The 16,229-nt window shown below is 39.4% G+C and overlaps 3 protein-coding genes across 7 annotated transcripts in view; all 3 read right to left on the reverse strand.

Moving 5' to 3' along the window:
- pnpla6 (patatin-like phospholipase domain containing 6) overlaps positions 1–4,442 on the reverse strand; it is a 29,968-nt gene extending 25,526 nt beyond the window's left edge. For 3 of the 5 annotated variants that reach the window (XM_075463850.1, XM_075463851.1, XM_075463847.1), the window contains exons 1-2: positions 4,350–4,442; positions 136–221 (exon numbers count right to left, since the gene is read on the reverse strand). In XM_075463850.1, the coding sequence (XP_075319965.1) occupies positions 136–183 (48 nt within the window). In that variant the 5' untranslated portion in view covers positions 184–221; positions 4,350–4,442. Of the gene's footprint in view, positions 1–135; positions 225–315; positions 336–4,349 lie in introns of those variants that run through there. The other 2 variants (XM_075463848.1, XM_075463849.1) reach the window with 2 other exon arrangements.
- Positions 4,443–4,985: 543 nt separating this feature from the next.
- LOC142379384 (ATP synthase peripheral stalk subunit d, mitochondrial-like) lies at positions 4,986–8,481 on the reverse strand. Its single transcript, XM_075464531.1, has 6 exons — positions 8,427–8,481; positions 6,769–6,899; positions 6,008–6,104; positions 5,511–5,582; positions 5,258–5,320; positions 4,986–5,171 (listed from the first exon to the last, which is right to left on the reverse strand). The coding sequence occupies exons 2-6, from the start codon at positions 6,888–6,890 to the stop codon at positions 5,040–5,042; spliced, it is 486 nt and encodes a 161-aa protein (XP_075320646.1). The 5' UTR covers positions 6,891–6,899; positions 8,427–8,481; the 3' UTR covers positions 4,986–5,039.
- Positions 8,482–10,339: 1,858 nt separating this feature from the next.
- Positions 10,340–12,098, reverse strand: LOC142379385 (homeobox protein MSH-C-like). Its single transcript, XM_075464532.1, has 2 exons — positions 11,678–12,098; positions 10,340–11,051 (listed from the first exon to the last, which is right to left on the reverse strand). Exons 1-2 carry the CDS (start codon positions 12,096–12,098, stop codon positions 10,639–10,641), a joined length of 834 nt encoding a protein of 277 aa, XP_075320647.1. The 3' UTR covers positions 10,340–10,638.
- Between the last annotated feature and the right edge of the window lie 4,131 nt (positions 12,099–16,229).

A 16,229-nucleotide genomic window follows, 5' to 3' on the forward strand; every position in this document is an offset into this window, starting at 1 on the left:
AAAATACACTTCATAATTGGCTTGCATTTGCCTCATACTGGGTACCAATTTCACACGCTCATATAGCCTAAGATAAATGTGGGATGACTATGTATACACCAACTTTATGTTTTTATTACGCAATATAAAACCTACCGGGGAAGTGTCTTGTTGGACCTCTTGTTCCGAGGTACTCTGTCCCATTGTAACCCTGTTTCTTCATAGGGATGGTCCATCAACAGCTGCTAAAAACAAGGACAGATATGTAAACTCAACAAAGAGCAGACGTGTCACAGTGGGACAAGCAAAGGTGTAACTTCAATAAATCTAGATTACTCAATTCTGTTTAATTGCTTCAGTGACGAGGAGCCGCTACTGTGCACAATGGTTCACTGTCACATGCTGTCACATTTCCATTGAGCAGCAAAGAAAATCTGATGCGATCTTCTGAAAAGCTGCAAAAAAATAATTGTGAATCATTTATCATTAACTGATCTGAAGCAAATAAACAAGGCTGCATACTGCTACCAGAGGAGCTCAGTATACTGCATACCTGAGCTAAGGAAAAGTTGTCCCAAACCCAAAACAAGCCTCAAGGACAAAAAAAAAAAAAAACAACTGTGGTGGACATCCACAAGAAGAAAATGGAGAGCTCTTCTTAGTGAATTACTTTAAACTCTGGGAAGATCTGATATATCACATCCTACATGGGAGGACATGGGTCAGTCATGCAAGTTTCCTATTCTAACGTAACATCACATTACCAAAGTTGTTTCCATTCTCCATAATGCATATCAAGCCTTGTTTGAAAAGTGTTTTTTTTTTTTACAATTTACAGTACATTCCAAAATTCTAAATGCAAACAAAAACATGGCTTACATGGAAAAGTAATATTAGAAGGACTGACAATAACACCTATGCTGTTCTTGACACGTCAGTGCTTCTTCTACTAATGCGAGTCAACATGCCAGCTGTGTTAAAGACTGATCTGAGGAAAGAGTATGTCCTCACAGTCATGAATGCATAAACAGGTAAAGGAAAGAAAATCTATCTCCTGATTTCCCAGCTATGTCTATGGACAGATGCCACTTTACTTGTGGGGACATGACACCATCAAAGACTCATTCACATCAGGACTTTGGACGTCAGGGTTTGAGCGCTGATGCAAGGCCATTAACAGGAACATTTTTGGGGAACTACAATTCCACCTCAACCCAAAATGTTACTGCTGAAACCATTTCTGATTATTACTTTTTACATGCAGATGGAGATACAAAACTGCTTGTATCATTCCTCTCTGATTGTAACAAACACATTTCATCTCTCCTTGAAAACTGCCTCAACTTCACACAAATTACTGCAACCTAATAGAAAATAAATAAGAAAATAAAAGCCCTATGATGAGAACACTAGTCTAAGCTTTCTTGTCCGTCACATTAACACGACAGGCTCTCGAGGAGACAAAAACCTATCCACATGGTAACCCCACTACTATCCTCCTTTTTTTCTCCACCAATCCCTCCCTCTCCTTTCACCTCAAAAAGAGCTTCTTTACTGTCCTGATAAATTGGTTCCATTTCTATTGTGGATTTAGACAATAAATAAATATGAAGATAAATAGTATATGCTGAAAAGGATTCAAACTCAACAGGGGGAGGTTTTTCAGATCATCTTTTTCCTTTTAGGATGCTAGTTTGTGCTTGTTTATGTTATAATGATTCCTTCCCTTCATCCAAACAATGTGACTGCATGCTATGATATTTCACCAAATGGTTACGCACTAGTGACCAAGCAATATTTGCAGAACTTCATCCAGATTGGCTTTATGCTTCCTCACTGTGTACATCTGATTCAGCTTACACAAGCTTACAAGCCACAGCTATGATAACAAGCTTTTTTTGTGCTGCCACAGAAAGATTAAGATATACAAGCTTGGCCAACAGATCACAACCGATGTCCAACTCTAACTCAGACGACAAAAAGTATAGCTGGAGACGAGCTGGCAAATAACACACACTGTGTGTGCTTAGGATTCACAGAGTAAGCTAGAACCCAAGCATGAACAAACAAGTATCTCGTGGCTAAGAAACAATATTACCTGTTTTGTGTCCTAACATCCTTTATTTAAAGACTTTTACACGCATGTAATGCCAATTTTAATTGATGTTGCAAAAAGATCACCATTTGACATGGCCATATATACTAATTGTACTAAATATTAGTTAAAAATAAATAAATAAATAAATAAATAATTGAAATTTAGTGCAGAAATGTTAAGTTAATTTACTGTTTCTCACCTCATCTTTGAATAAATCAATCATTTCAACTCAAAACTAGCTAGTTACAAATAACGCTCGCTATCTTTTGTGCCAAAACTGGCCACTTAAATTTGCACAACAAGCAGTCTGTGTAAACGATACAGGCAGTTTCTCAATCACGTGACAACACACTCACATTAGCTGCAGCTCTGGTCTAATGCATTTCCTGCTTAATCTATGTCATCTATGACTTAGAAAGGCTGCCTGAACTGCTGTTGAGATGAAATTCAATAAGTGAAAAGCTGAGGACAGAGTGTCCCGTTGCATGGAGTAACCCTGCGAGCCACAAACAAACCATAAATAAGGAGGTTCCTGTAAAGCATCTGGTTTTTGAGGTCTTGAATTTGCGAGGGAAATCTTAAATATTTACAATGACTACTCAAATGAATGCATGCAATTTATTAATTATCTTGTAAAAATTTAATAAAAGGCTTTCCCTTTTCAACTGAATGAGAACTTAAAACTAATAAACCTAATATTAATAACTGTGATCTCATAATAGTGTACACAAATATCAAAGTAATGTAATATACTAATAAATTATTTTGTTACCTGGTGCAGCAGCATCTGTAACAAAGCCAACACAAGTCCAGATAAGAGGGCAGACTAGGACTTGTTGTTACACATTAAAAGTTGCTTCACGTTGACTCTTTGTTTCTACATAGACTTTAATGTGGTAATAACATTATAGGAGAAGCACAGGCTTGCAGCCACAAAGGGATGACACAGTATCCAACCTCTTGCGTTCTATTAGTGCCTCCCTCTATGCAGGCCTACTCCCATTGTCCCCTTCAGACAATGAAGCCAGTGTTGACTCCACTGTCCAGGGTCAGATCTGGGTAGATTACGAACACAACCATGTCTGTTCCCAACAAACACAAAACACTCTCTGCTTTGAGATTTGTCAAAACAGTATCAAACATGTAGATTCCCAAGGCCTTAAGAAGTGTTTGAAGGAACTGACACAAATACGTTGCATGGTGTAGCATTAAGAGGTGAGATAAAAACATAAAAAAGTGTGATTGTATGACATCATCTAGAGAGAACACAAAATACTTGACTGCATACATGTACAATAAGCTCAAACTTACAGTTTAAGAAATATTTGTGCTGTGTTGACACTGCTATTTAAAGAAATCTGCTTGATTTTACAATACAGTACACCTTTACTGAAAACTGCCTTAAGGATTTCTGCAAGTGTGAACTTCAAGTAACATAAATGTAGTAGAAAGCTTTAAAAAAAAAAAATGCACCAAAGAAAAGGTCAAAGGGAACTCTGAAGACATCAGCTCATATTTCCCTTCAGCCAAAAGAGTTTAGCAGAATATGCTCCCACTGTATTTGTTTACTGAGCTCTGGTAAATTCCTCAGAGGAAATGGTTTGTAATGCTGTAAACGCAACAAGCTACTAAGGAAACATTTGAGTGCAAAAAATAAAGATAAGCTCATTAGATATAAATCTAGCTAAAGGGTGTTCTGTCTCAATACCTGAGCTAGCAGCCACATAAGACATGTTCAGTGGCTAAACAGATATTATGGTAAGCCCTCGTTGCTGATACGCACGAGTAAAAGTAATCATTTAAACTTGTGGAAACATTCAACATTTTTGTGTGATATTCGTATTTGTTTATAATCTAATAACGGTGAAAAAGGCAAAAGGTTAGCATGCTGACTATCCTAGCTTACGTTACCACTGATGGCTAACGTTGTTCCTGGACAACATTAGCTTGCTGTCGATGCTACTGATAGCAGCCTTGAGTGACGGTCTAAAACGTGGACAGAAAACTAACTAATGGTCACAGATGTAGAATCGCCAGTGATTTAAGTTTATTTATTTCAAATTTCACCTTTTAGCCATCCATGAGTCATCTCATAGACGTCCAACGATACTGTTATTGACACACTTAAACGAATAGCTCTTGTTTTTTCTGACTGGTCTGTCACCAACGCTTAAATAGTTCGTATATCACATGTTGGCGTGCTAAACCATACACTGAAGATACGTCTCTTAACAATATATGATAGTGTGAGGTTATTTTAAGATACATTTACCTGAGTTGATGCAGTCCCTTCAATCGTCACTGACTTTCAAGTAGTAGTACAACGGAAATCATCTTTTATTAAGCCCCGCCTGTTCCATAATAACTTTAGCCAATCAGCAACTAAGAGGTAAAGCAGTAGAACCAATGAAAATAATTGAATGGGGGGGAAGGCACGATGTCCCGCCCACCTTAATATATACAGAAAAGGCAGTACTGTTAGTGACACACTCTGTGGCCAATGAGAATCGAAAGGGCACGACACAGGCCTCGCGATTGGATCGTGTTTATTACATTACGCTAAAGTCAAACTTTTACCAGACTTTGGTTACCTCAAAATATCTTTTGGTCATAAATCGTACAATACACTAATTCTCGATAATAAACTTTAGTTTAGAACGACTTTTTTAAGATATCCTCATACAGATTTACCCGTCCCTCAGACTATTACGGGTAGGTTTAATAATTAAGTGCCGATAAAGAAGCTTGCCAACAGTGTTCAGAGTTCATCCATACAAAAATAGTGCATAAATTATATCGCTGTGAAGTATGGCTGGAACTTGGATTACAATGCCCCCTTGTGGACAAATCTACCAACGCATATCTGGTTTACACAAATGTATTAAAAAATAATGAAGGTACAAAAAAGTTCTCTTTTAAAATACATAGTCTTTATTGTGAAGAGAGTGGTCTGGTAGTAGGATTACAGGTCTGCAATGGGCTTGTGGGGCCAGTAAGGATATTTGACCTTGTCCAACTTGGTTTCAGGGAAGGTGTCGTTGAGGTCATCAATGGTCATCTGATCGAAGGGGATCATGTTCTTAAATTTATCCAGCTAAATAGAAGAGAGCAGTACATTTTAACCAATTCCCTCAAGTTATTCATGGAGAATTTTAACAGCTGCTGCAACAACAATCTCACCTCTTTTTCGTATTCAGCGATGCGAACCTTTGATCCTTCAATGTAGGCCAACGCATTTTTGTTCTAAGAAATGTGAAATGATACATCTTAAAGAGTAAAATATGAACAAATACAAATCAAATCACCGCAGTCAGTTTAAGTCCAGATGAGGGATGAATGTTTCTGAATTGTCACCTTGGACAGTTAGTGCACATTTACAAATAAAACAGTAACAAAAATGCAATTCATGTATTTGCTTGAAGCAGCCACTTACAGACTCAGCCTCCTGTGCGGTGATGGCACTCGTCTGTGTGTCAACAGGCTCAGGGATCTGCAGTGCTTTGAACTGTGTGCAGGAAGAAGCTTAATGTTACATCATCACTGTAATGCAAACCAGCACAGGTAATTAATGGAATTACAACTCAGCTGGATGACCACAGGCTAAAGTGAGACAGGTTATACATGCAGAAGGCACCCTACATTTTGCCAACTAACAACAAAAGAATTGTAGCCGACTTTTACCTCTCACATCTGTTCTCTAAAATTTCTATTTTATCCTAATATGTAGAAATATTTCTTTATATCAAAGTCAAGGACATTCTTTTTAGACTGACTTTACCATGGACTTATAAACATATAAGTTGCTTTCATTATTTAAAAAAAAAAAAAAAAAAACTAATTCAAGTGAAAGTAGCCATCTAGTGTCAAAAATGCCTTTCTCTGCCTCCTATGGTGCTAGAATAACAACACAACTTGTCGTGGAAAGCTTACCTTCTTCTCAAACTCATCTACCATGCCAGCTTTAGCCACTGCGCTCCTGTAGTAACTCCAATCAATGGCTGCAGGAGTCTCTGGCAGGGAGGCTAGTCTGGTGTAAAAAGAATTAATATATTTTAACAGATGACAGACAGAAGGAGCTTTTTGCCACATTAGCGTGTGTTTACACATATCAAACCAGCGTCTTGGAATCATACGAGTGAGACAGCATCGTTGGTGTATCAGCAGTGGATCAACTTTGACACCCTCATGCAACCTTTTTGATTTCACACATGACACCAATGTGCAATTAAGGCACATTGGTCTCACCTTGAAATTTTTATTGTGAAAAGGCCAAGTGTGAGCAGCCCCAATTCAGCAGAAGAATCAATTATTACAGTGATAACAGCCTCAAGTACAAAAAAAAACAAAACAAAAACAAAGCAATAGGCAAATGTAAGGAGCTAAATACTGTAAGTAAATACATACTGCAGTACAGACTGACAGACCCTTGAGTTTTGTATCTAACACACAAGTGCCAACCTCCCATTGTATTAGGGATAACTTCATCTTTCTAAGACTTCCCTCAGATCGCTGATCTGATTCTGTTCAGAATAAACTATCAAGCAGCAGTGATTCTTGTAAATCCAATATTTGTTGTCATTTGTCACAGAGCAAAGGCAAGGACATAAATTGTCACAAGACAATGTGGAAAAAATAAAATTCCTATTATCCAGATAATCTCTAAACGCTACAGTTGGTGACGTGTGACTTACTTGGCAGAGATGGCATCAGAGCGTGTCTTCAGTGCGTTGAACATGCCCCGCTGGTTGGGTGGGACCCGCTCAGCAAATGCCAACCAATCAATGGCCTTCAGGGCTACACGACGGCCTGCCATCTCGACTATCTGAAAATCAAAAAGAAGCTTCTTTAGTCCAGAAATGTCTAAATCATCCAGGTATGCTCAAGCACAAGTCAAACTGATTTAGCACAGATTTTGCCTCATTAAAGCAAATATATCCTCAGTCTACCTCTACTCAAAAATGTGCTTAGAGTGAATGTCTCAGATTGGAACGATGCGTTTTCAGGTTAAAGATAGTTTTTTTTTTTTTCGTTTTTTTTTTTTTCCTACTAAAACTGGGAAGTTTTAGGCATCCCAAGCATGATTCGTGTCAACTCAGTTTAGGTTACCACTGGCTACTCCTTGTCAAATAGGCCACTTATATGAGTGCAATGTAGACATCTTATAATTAATCTTTTTAAGTGAAAATTACCAGAATGGTTATAATCTGAAATTTTCTCAAATCTAGGAGGCATAGTATCTATGAGCATTCATTTTCACAACATTTTAAAAGGACTTTTTTATTTTTCAGTGACAAAATTTAAACTTCCAGCATATTGTCCAGTGGCGTCTGACACCAAGACATTTGCAGCAGATCTTCTGTGTCCTCTAGGTTCCATGAAACAGGAAAGTTATGACTTCTTCTAGATTAGGTTGGAATTCAAAAGGTGGGTAAATCAGTGCTTTAACCTCTTTGTGGTGTTCCTCAAGCCGTTTTGGATCAGGTTTTGCAGTGCCTTAGTATGCACTTGTCTTGTTGGTGGATGCATTATCTATTTTAGAGGCTGATCTTTGTCTATTTAAGTTTTCAAAGTAACATCCACCTGAATGCAGGTACCAAAGCTAAACACTGAATTTAAACGTAATAAGTAATAAATATAAATATATAAATAAATTTCCAGTTATTTATAATTTGAAGGCGATAGCTGTGTGAACGTGTGATCACAGGGGTTGTCTTTACTGGGGTTCAGTACTATTCACACCAGATTATTTTTACAACGTAATGACATACATGTTAAAACATCTTCATGATGCTAGAAACTTAAAATACCCCCCAACAAATTAACCTTAATTTCAGGTTGGTCACAATCACAAACATGATCGCCTCCAGGTCTATGAACGTTAAAAAAAAAAAGACGTTAGTTTGTTCAGTAAGGTAAGTTTTAATGTGATAAAACATAATTTTTCTGTTGAAACAGCGCGACGAACAACGCACATAAACAAAATCAACAGTAATTCAAAAAAGATGAGCTGATAAAAACAGTTCCAATTCACGAACAGAGGGCTAAATGTATGTATTTAGATAAGGGAAAAACACCAAAATAAACTTAAGGTAAATAAAGCGTCCATGACATTTTGTTTGATTCAAGACCTCTGCCAAACAGGCTAACGTTAGCTCATCGTGTTAGCCTGCTAGCCAAGGTCAGAGAATTCCCTTTAAAAACCCGTGGTGTTCTCAACCTACTGAGCAACTGAGTATGTTCAGTTTAGCATTTATGCACCAATATACATTCACAAATTCACCTAAACCTTGCCTAGACTGTCTTTATAAGACATTTTTCAGTCAATAATTGGCTCCGCTTCTGTACTTACCTCTCTGCAGTAAGCGTTCTCCGCTATGACAGGACGGACCACCGGAAGTGCTTTTTCATGATAAAAATCGAGCAGCTGAGAGCCGCTACCGCCCCCTGGTGGACAGACTGAGCTTCTACAGTGAGCGCTCCTCTGCGGCATTTGTTCGTCGAAAGTTCTGCAGTTTAAATATGTTTTATACAACAGGTCTGTATGACATTTAAAGAGGAAAATAACGAATTATATTCTATATTTTACCAACCTTTTAGCCATTTAGCCACCTTTAGACTATTTGCAATATTCTAAAGTATTGGAAGTGAATAACTTTAAGTGGAGCGAAAAGAAATTGAAAGAGACTATGCTGTTTTTTATTTTCTCAAATTTAAGTCGAATATTGAGCCTCCCTTGGAGATTTGCAGCAAAGATGGTGTGCGACAGATGTGAAACCAGATTGAAATTGAATACATCACTTTCAAAACTGTACTATATATATATATATATATATATATATATATATATATATATATATATATAGGCTATATGAACAGAGGGCTGAATGTGTGTATGTATATATATATAATTTTTAGACTTACGTTGCAGATTTTTATTTTTACCAATCTCACAACATTTTTGCTGCTTCACAGATTATATTATGACGCATTTGAAAAAGATTTTGGCACTTCAGATTCGCGAAGATACAAAGGTTCGAAAGTGGATTACGGCTGTCATATAGGACATGAAAATAGGCAAAGTGTAAAGTGGAGTCACTTCAGAAGTGGATCGCGTGGCATCATGAGTCTGTCTGTGTCCTCTTGTACCAACATGCCCACATTCGTATTTGCGTTTGTTTTCTTAACATCTAGAGGATTAATCACGTTGGGTTCAAATGTGTTTCCGTGTAGGCTTATATTTTTTCATCTAAAACTGAAGTTTGACAGCAACAATAACACAAGACAAACTTGTAAATTATCTTTTTCGTGAGCTCCAATTTAAACGTATACATTTTCCTCCTGTGTTAAATTAGTCAACTATAAGCTATTTTGTCAGATTGAAGACAGGAGGTAGATTTATATATATATAAAACCATCACGTTGGAAGAGAATCACACAGAAAACTTTCGTAGTTCTCAAACTAAATGGCTTGAAGTAATTTTAGGTCCGGCGTTGTGGTTTTGGCTGCAGGCTCCTTTGGTGTTTCGTTTGCCTGTGAAATAAGTAGGCTACATATATGAACAAAAAAATAATAGTTTGATAAAGTTGGGTTGCACTTCAACCTTCATTAGTTACATTAGTAGCCATAATTCTTCCACAAACGTTGAAACTGCTGCTCCATTGACACATCAGGCCTACTATACAAATGACAAACGGTTCAAAAAGTTAAAAAAGAAATGAGCCAATCACTTTCAGTCTTGAACTATATTGTTTATTTACTAAAAACAGTTTTTTTTTACAAGTAACTGAACATTTAGATAGACTGATGTATGTACACAGTACAGATACAAAGATATAATAATAAATACCACTTTTCCTGCTCTTCAAGCGAGGCTGCAGGTCTTTGAGAACACTACAAATTTTATTTACATTTACAGCAAAATTCCTCCAAAAAGATTTAATATGTCACTCACATAAAGGCCACATTGTGAGAGCTTTAAAAAACCAATGTGTCTTTTTCTAAAATATAGTTTTGTCCCTTTTTAATTTTCACAACACCTTGAAACTGTGAAAGGCATTGCCATGAAAATAAAAGCATTTTCCGGGAAACTGCAGAGCGAAAACAGTCAATGTTGAATGAGAAGAGATACTTCAAGTGATACAGACAGCACGCTGCGTAATCTAAAGGCACTGACACCGATTAAGTACTTTTCGGTTGCATTTTCTTCCTCCGCCTCAGTGGATTATTTCCTTCAGGTCCAGAGACATTTAAATGTAGGCTACAGTTTCGCATCTGCTGCGGGGCACAGTGGGTGGACTGGAGTGACATATCTGAGGCGTGTTGCTAAAAAAACCTGATGTCTAATTTTTGGAGTTTTATGGACATTAGATGAGGAGATCAGAGTCCGTGATACGCAGACATTGCTGTCAAATTTGTCCGGCATTTTGTAACCGCCCCCACTTTTAAGTTTTTAAATGGAAAATACAAAGCATTCTCTGGGAAATGGACTAATCATCCTCATTCTTAAGTGTATTGCAACCGCAATCGGACAAACACATAGACACACGCGCGCACGGGAACACTAAGACAAATAGTACATCCCATAAGTGACGGGTCCACTGAAAAGTCCTGGGACCGGCAGACTGGGCCTCGGGAAGGCGCTTGACGGGCTCCACGTCGGAGAGCCCATGTGCGCTCCGAGGGGGAAAGGCAGCGCGAAGGCGGGCATGACGGGCTTGGAGGCCAATTTAAACTTTTCCAGCTCAGCCTCCTGCAGTCTTTTGGCTTTGGCTCTCCTGTTCTGAAACCAAATTTTGACCTGAGTCTCCGTCAGGTTGAGAGAGTTGGAGAACTCTGCTCTCTCGGCGATGGAGAGGTACTGCTTCTGGCGAAACTTGCGCTCAAGCGCCAGCAGCTGAGAGGTAGTGAATGGCGTGCGAGGTTTCCTGTTGTTTTTGTGCTTCCTTAAAGTACACTGAGTTGGGCTTGAGCTACCTGTTGTTGAGAAAACGCAGAGATAAATTAGATTAAATCCAGACTCAACTGATGCTGGATCACAGCAGAAGGTAAACACAAACATTACGCAAGCACGCACATCCACAAATAGGCTTTGACACATTTCTATTTATAAATTAAGCTTCGATGTCATCCTGCATCACAGACTGACTTCATTCAGTTCTGCAAATATGGGGTACACAGCCGAATCACGGCGTCACCCTGACATTGTTCATATACCTGGTTAATATCATTTAAGTGTCAGTCGGCTTTGAAATACATAACATGTAAAAAAAAAAAAAAAAAACAATCTGTCAAAGAACAAAAGCATCAGCTTAAAAACATTTCACACGCTCAGTGAGATACTTTGTTATCTTCTGTAAGACTAAGAAAAAAAAAATTAGTAAATTATATTTACGCACAGCTTATGAAGCCATAAAATAATATATATCCTATAAGACTTCAGTGACATATCAGTGTAAACTTGAAGTAAGTTACGTGATTGTACATGATATATTACAAGATATTTTCTTTTTCTGCTTTTTCTGCTTTGATAACTGACGGCAGGCGATGAGATGATGGATAAATGCGCAGTGTGTCTTACAACAGCAGAGGGACGGACTTACGAGGAGGTGTCGAAAAGGAGGACGTCTGAAACCAAGTGCTCTGCTCTTTCTCACAAAACTGTGGACTGTCCTCCCCGGAGCCTCTGGAAACTCCCGGAGAGCTCTCCGCAGAAACCCTCCTCTCCGCGTAAAAAGTCCTTGGAGAGAACTGCGCGCCCTGCCCGGCCGCGGGCTTGGGCAGCACCACAGCTAAATCAGAGGAAGAGTAAGAAGTCCGACAGGTGGTCTTCTTTGAAATCAACGACTCAACGCTAAACGGGAGGCTGCTCCGCTGGAGTTTGTATCCTTTCTCGGTTGTCATGTCTTTAGGCTGGAGCTCCTCGCCCTCCGTATCCGTCTCCTCTTTTTGATGAAGCTGTTTGGCGTCTTGCGACGGCGACCCCTGCACAGGATTCATCGTGATACAAGGGGATGGGGCCATGCACCTCCGTGTGGCTCGCTCAGAGGAATTGTGAGGCTGAGATGTACAGTCTCCAAAGTGCGTCTTTGCGCTGTCAGCTGCGTCCAGTAGCTTTTACGCGCTGGATGGGATCGTCTATAAAAGGACAGGGGCTGGTCCCCTTCCGCCTCCCACCAATCAGGTCGTCAAGTTGGCCCCGTGACGTGCCCGAGTGTGGTTTTGATTGGTCCACTGCCGTCCGAGAGGACATCAGGAGGCCTTTGAAAGGAAGGAGACGTTAATCATACAGACCCCATGCAGTGCGGGGTTATTGATGGCTCTCACAAAGTAGCTTAGACCAATTTTAACGCAATTAAGCAGTGGGGAGGACTTTCTTGACCATTTACATCTATTAGCAGGGCACGTCCATCGGTACAACTCATTGAATTATTCCAACTGTAAACTCGTCTATATGAAATATCAACACCATTTTTTAGAAAAATCCATCTTTTTTTTAAGGTAAAAGATAACATGTCGAAGCCAAATTTGAATAAATCTGAGGAAAAAAAACGAATTGGTAGATATGTAAACATCATGTAAAAGAACAAGCAAAACGTAAAAAGAAGCAAAGTAGATAAAAAAGAAAATCACATCCGATTAGAAATCGTACGCAGCCGGAATGGAAATTGATTAGGTATGATTGTTGGTCACACAGCATTACAGCAATTTAAGGCCTGTCATGAGCTCTTCTCACTCACAATGGTCTCAGTTGAGGAGCAACAGGCGTTTTCTTTCTCCAGGTCATACTATTTAATAAGCCAGACAAGTTGTGTTTTGCAAGGCGCCAGGCTCGGCAGGATCAAAAAGGAAGATACCTCGGGGAGAAAAGGCTACGGTTAACTCCACTTAACCAATTGTCCTCCGAATATTTCATAGTCCACTGCGTGGAGCTGGGAGGAAGCATGCGCTGACGGTTAACTGTTTGACTTCGAGGTTAAAACTAATGCTATGTCCAGTTTAATTCATGCGGACACATTTAATCTAATTGTGTGTTTATTGAAATAGAAAACTGCTGCGATGTGCTATGGAGGTAGAGCAAAAGCAGAAAATTTGTCAGGTGAGGTAGCACACCTGAATAATAATGATTGTCATTTTTCATCTTTCTTAAATGTGCATAATTATCAGAAAATGAGCTCCTGTGATGCCTGCAGTTAGTGTTTGTTGAAGTATTCCGACCCTTGTGTTGGTCACTGTGAGGAAATAGACAGTCAAGTGTAAAGGCACTACATATTATCAAAAAACGTACTTAAAGTGAACGCAGGGGCAGGGTTTTCTCCTAAAGCTGCTTCAGAATAGTCTTAAATTAAATCATATTTTAGAGATATATAGACTTGTAATCTTCAAGGTATCTATCAAGAAACTAGTAATTTGGTTGGTTTCCATAGCTGACTGTCATCCATCTGGTATTTTCCATGCAAGACACTTGTGTCTTTGGCTTTGCAAAGAGACATTTAAACTCCCTCAAATTTAATGATCATCTAAATTCTTTTCTCTCAGCACGTCCAAGCTGATGTCAGATTAAATGTGTCGGGAGAGCACTGTGGCCACCAACCCAACGCAAGACCCGAGAGCTCTGCAGCCATCAACACCATCAAATACACAAGCAGAGGACTGGTGAGAAAATCGACTTTGCTGGTGGTTCTTAGGCAAACTTGAGCCCTCAGCTTCCCTGTCCTCTTCTACACTTTTATTTGCCAACTAGTAATTGATCAACTCGATGGATGAAATTATTAATTTATAGGACTTGTCCCAGTCAGTAATTGCTTTACTGCTGTATCTCACATATGAATCATCATATGACTGTCATGTGACTGTAGAATCTTCAACCATTTCCCCCAAAACATGACAGAAAACAAATGTTTCTTTGACAAAATTCCACATTGAGATCACTGATGGATGGCCTCTTGAGCCCCCAGGTGCAAATAACAATTTAGCCCTCATCAGGTAAGAGGCACAACTTTTTGGTTGATGATTCAGCTTGAGTAAATCCTGATGTTGAGTCTGCTTCTTCATTTCCTATCTGACAAAACCAACCTTCTGTCTCCTCACATGCTGTGGCCTCTCCTCACCCAGCTGGTTTGTGTTTAAATCCCAGCAAATGTTTCTCATGTCCACACTGGCATGCAAGAAGAGGATGAGAGTCAGGCTGTGGAGTGCACAGAGATTCATCTGATACAGGTACACCCAGAGATAAAACGACATGAAAAGTGCAGTTACCTCTCCTCCCATGGTGTTTGCTCCAGTGTATTTAGCTTCAGGCCCCTTTGTTCCCTAACCCAAAAGACATTTCTGTAACAGCATGCAGGCAAGTGAGCTGTGTCAGAAGGTGTTAGCGAGTTTGAAAGCAGATCTGATCTTCAAGGCCGATGCAAGCACGATGGGAAGCACTTTCCCCTCAGCTGGCTCCAGAAACGAGACCTTTTCACGTGTACGTGCGGGGGCCTTTCCCAAGGCTGTCATGCTTTGTTGAAATCATTTATCTAGTCTATAAAGTGCAAGGGCCAAGTGGTGGCGTGATGTGAGAAAACAGTTTTAAGCTTTTCAGGTGATACTCAAGTCACATATTTTTTACCCAGAGACCTCCCAAAAGAGCAGACTTTTCTTGATCAAAACCATCTGCAAATTAATCTGCTGCAACTGCGCTCAGAATGTGTGTGATTCCAGGTGAGCTAATGTCCACTGACAAAATGTAAATTCCCCACTGTAGCAAGGTCCTCTGACAAACAAACAGATGATTTAGAAGAGAATTAAGAATAGAGCAAAATGTGGAACCTAATCCCTGTGAGATGTGTCATTGGCTCAAAGACCTGTAGCTACAGGCTTGAGGCGGATGCATTGCTGGCATGACAGTGTAGCAAGTGTGCAGCACCACAGCATATCACTCTCACTTTTCTTCTGAAACTGAACAAAAGTTGCAGAAAGTTATCTCAAAGGAGCATTTTTCAGGATAAATGTAGCCTTTTAATGCATGAAAGCAATAAGTAACTAATCCACATGTATGATTTAAAAATTCTACCAGTCCCAAATGCTTTAATTTGTGCACCTTGATCACATAAGCTGACCTGCATGGAACTCTCTACTTTACAGCAGTTTAAAATTGCATTTATTTGTGTTGCACAGCGCTGTGGAAAATATCTTTGACCTTTCATTTGACTTAACAAGTTGATCCATTCCACATCAGACTGGCTTCAATCCTGCACTTAAACGCTGGTTTGACATTTTCTGCCAAAGCCACTTCCTCTTGTGGCATCCGAGTGCCCTGTGTTTGAGTGTCGGGTAATGAGGGAAATATTCGTGCCGTGCGAAAGCAGAGGAAGCAAATTGCCCCCATCACTGCTTCTTTTTTGGACTGTAAAAAAGCAATCAGGGGATGGAGTATCCTGCGGTGTTACAGCTGCTCTTTTTGAGTCAAACTGCCACAAGACTGTTGATTTCAATCGTCAAAGGTGGTGGAATCTACATTTTCAACAAATCCTTGCTCATATGCTGATACTTGCTGAATCTGAATCTGAAACTAAATCTTTAACACTGTCACCTATAATTCAAAAACAGATGTTTTCAGAGAGGGTTCCTCCTGGACTCTACTGCCAACAGAGATCGCTAAGGAGAAAAACCGCAAGAGGTGACAATGCAGTTGGCAATTTCATCTGGCTTGCCATCGGCCATAGAAATCCACATTCTTGAGGAAAGTCTAGAGACAATGTGAGTGGGCGAGTTAGGTTGAGCGCTGGGGACGAGGAACTTTGTGTGGCTACTCCGTGGTCTTATTCACAAACCAAAGAATGTCACCACAATCTCATACGCTCTTAGCAGCCAAAGCTGTGATGCAGTATATCTGAGCAAAGAAACCCAAGGCAGCAGCATCAATTTTCTCTTTTACTGCTGGGTTCAAATGCTGGTGAGGCCAAAACCAGTAACTGTTGTATAAATTACAGCAATTTGGTATCTATTATATTTTCTCTTCCATTTAATAAAAATATTCCCTGATATTCAAACAGTGAAATAAGATATGTGGAATTTATCTCAACCAATTTTCCTATTTTGTGTAGTTTGATTGTCAGATTTAACTGAGATGATTGTTCACTCCTAATGGCTGAGTGCAGGCCGGTATAA

This window comes from Odontesthes bonariensis, chromosome 4 (assembly GCF_027942865.1).
Source record: "Odontesthes bonariensis isolate fOdoBon6 chromosome 4, fOdoBon6.hap1, whole genome shotgun sequence".
Classification (NCBI taxonomy): domain Eukaryota; kingdom Metazoa; phylum Chordata; class Actinopteri; order Atheriniformes; family Atherinopsidae; genus Odontesthes; species Odontesthes bonariensis.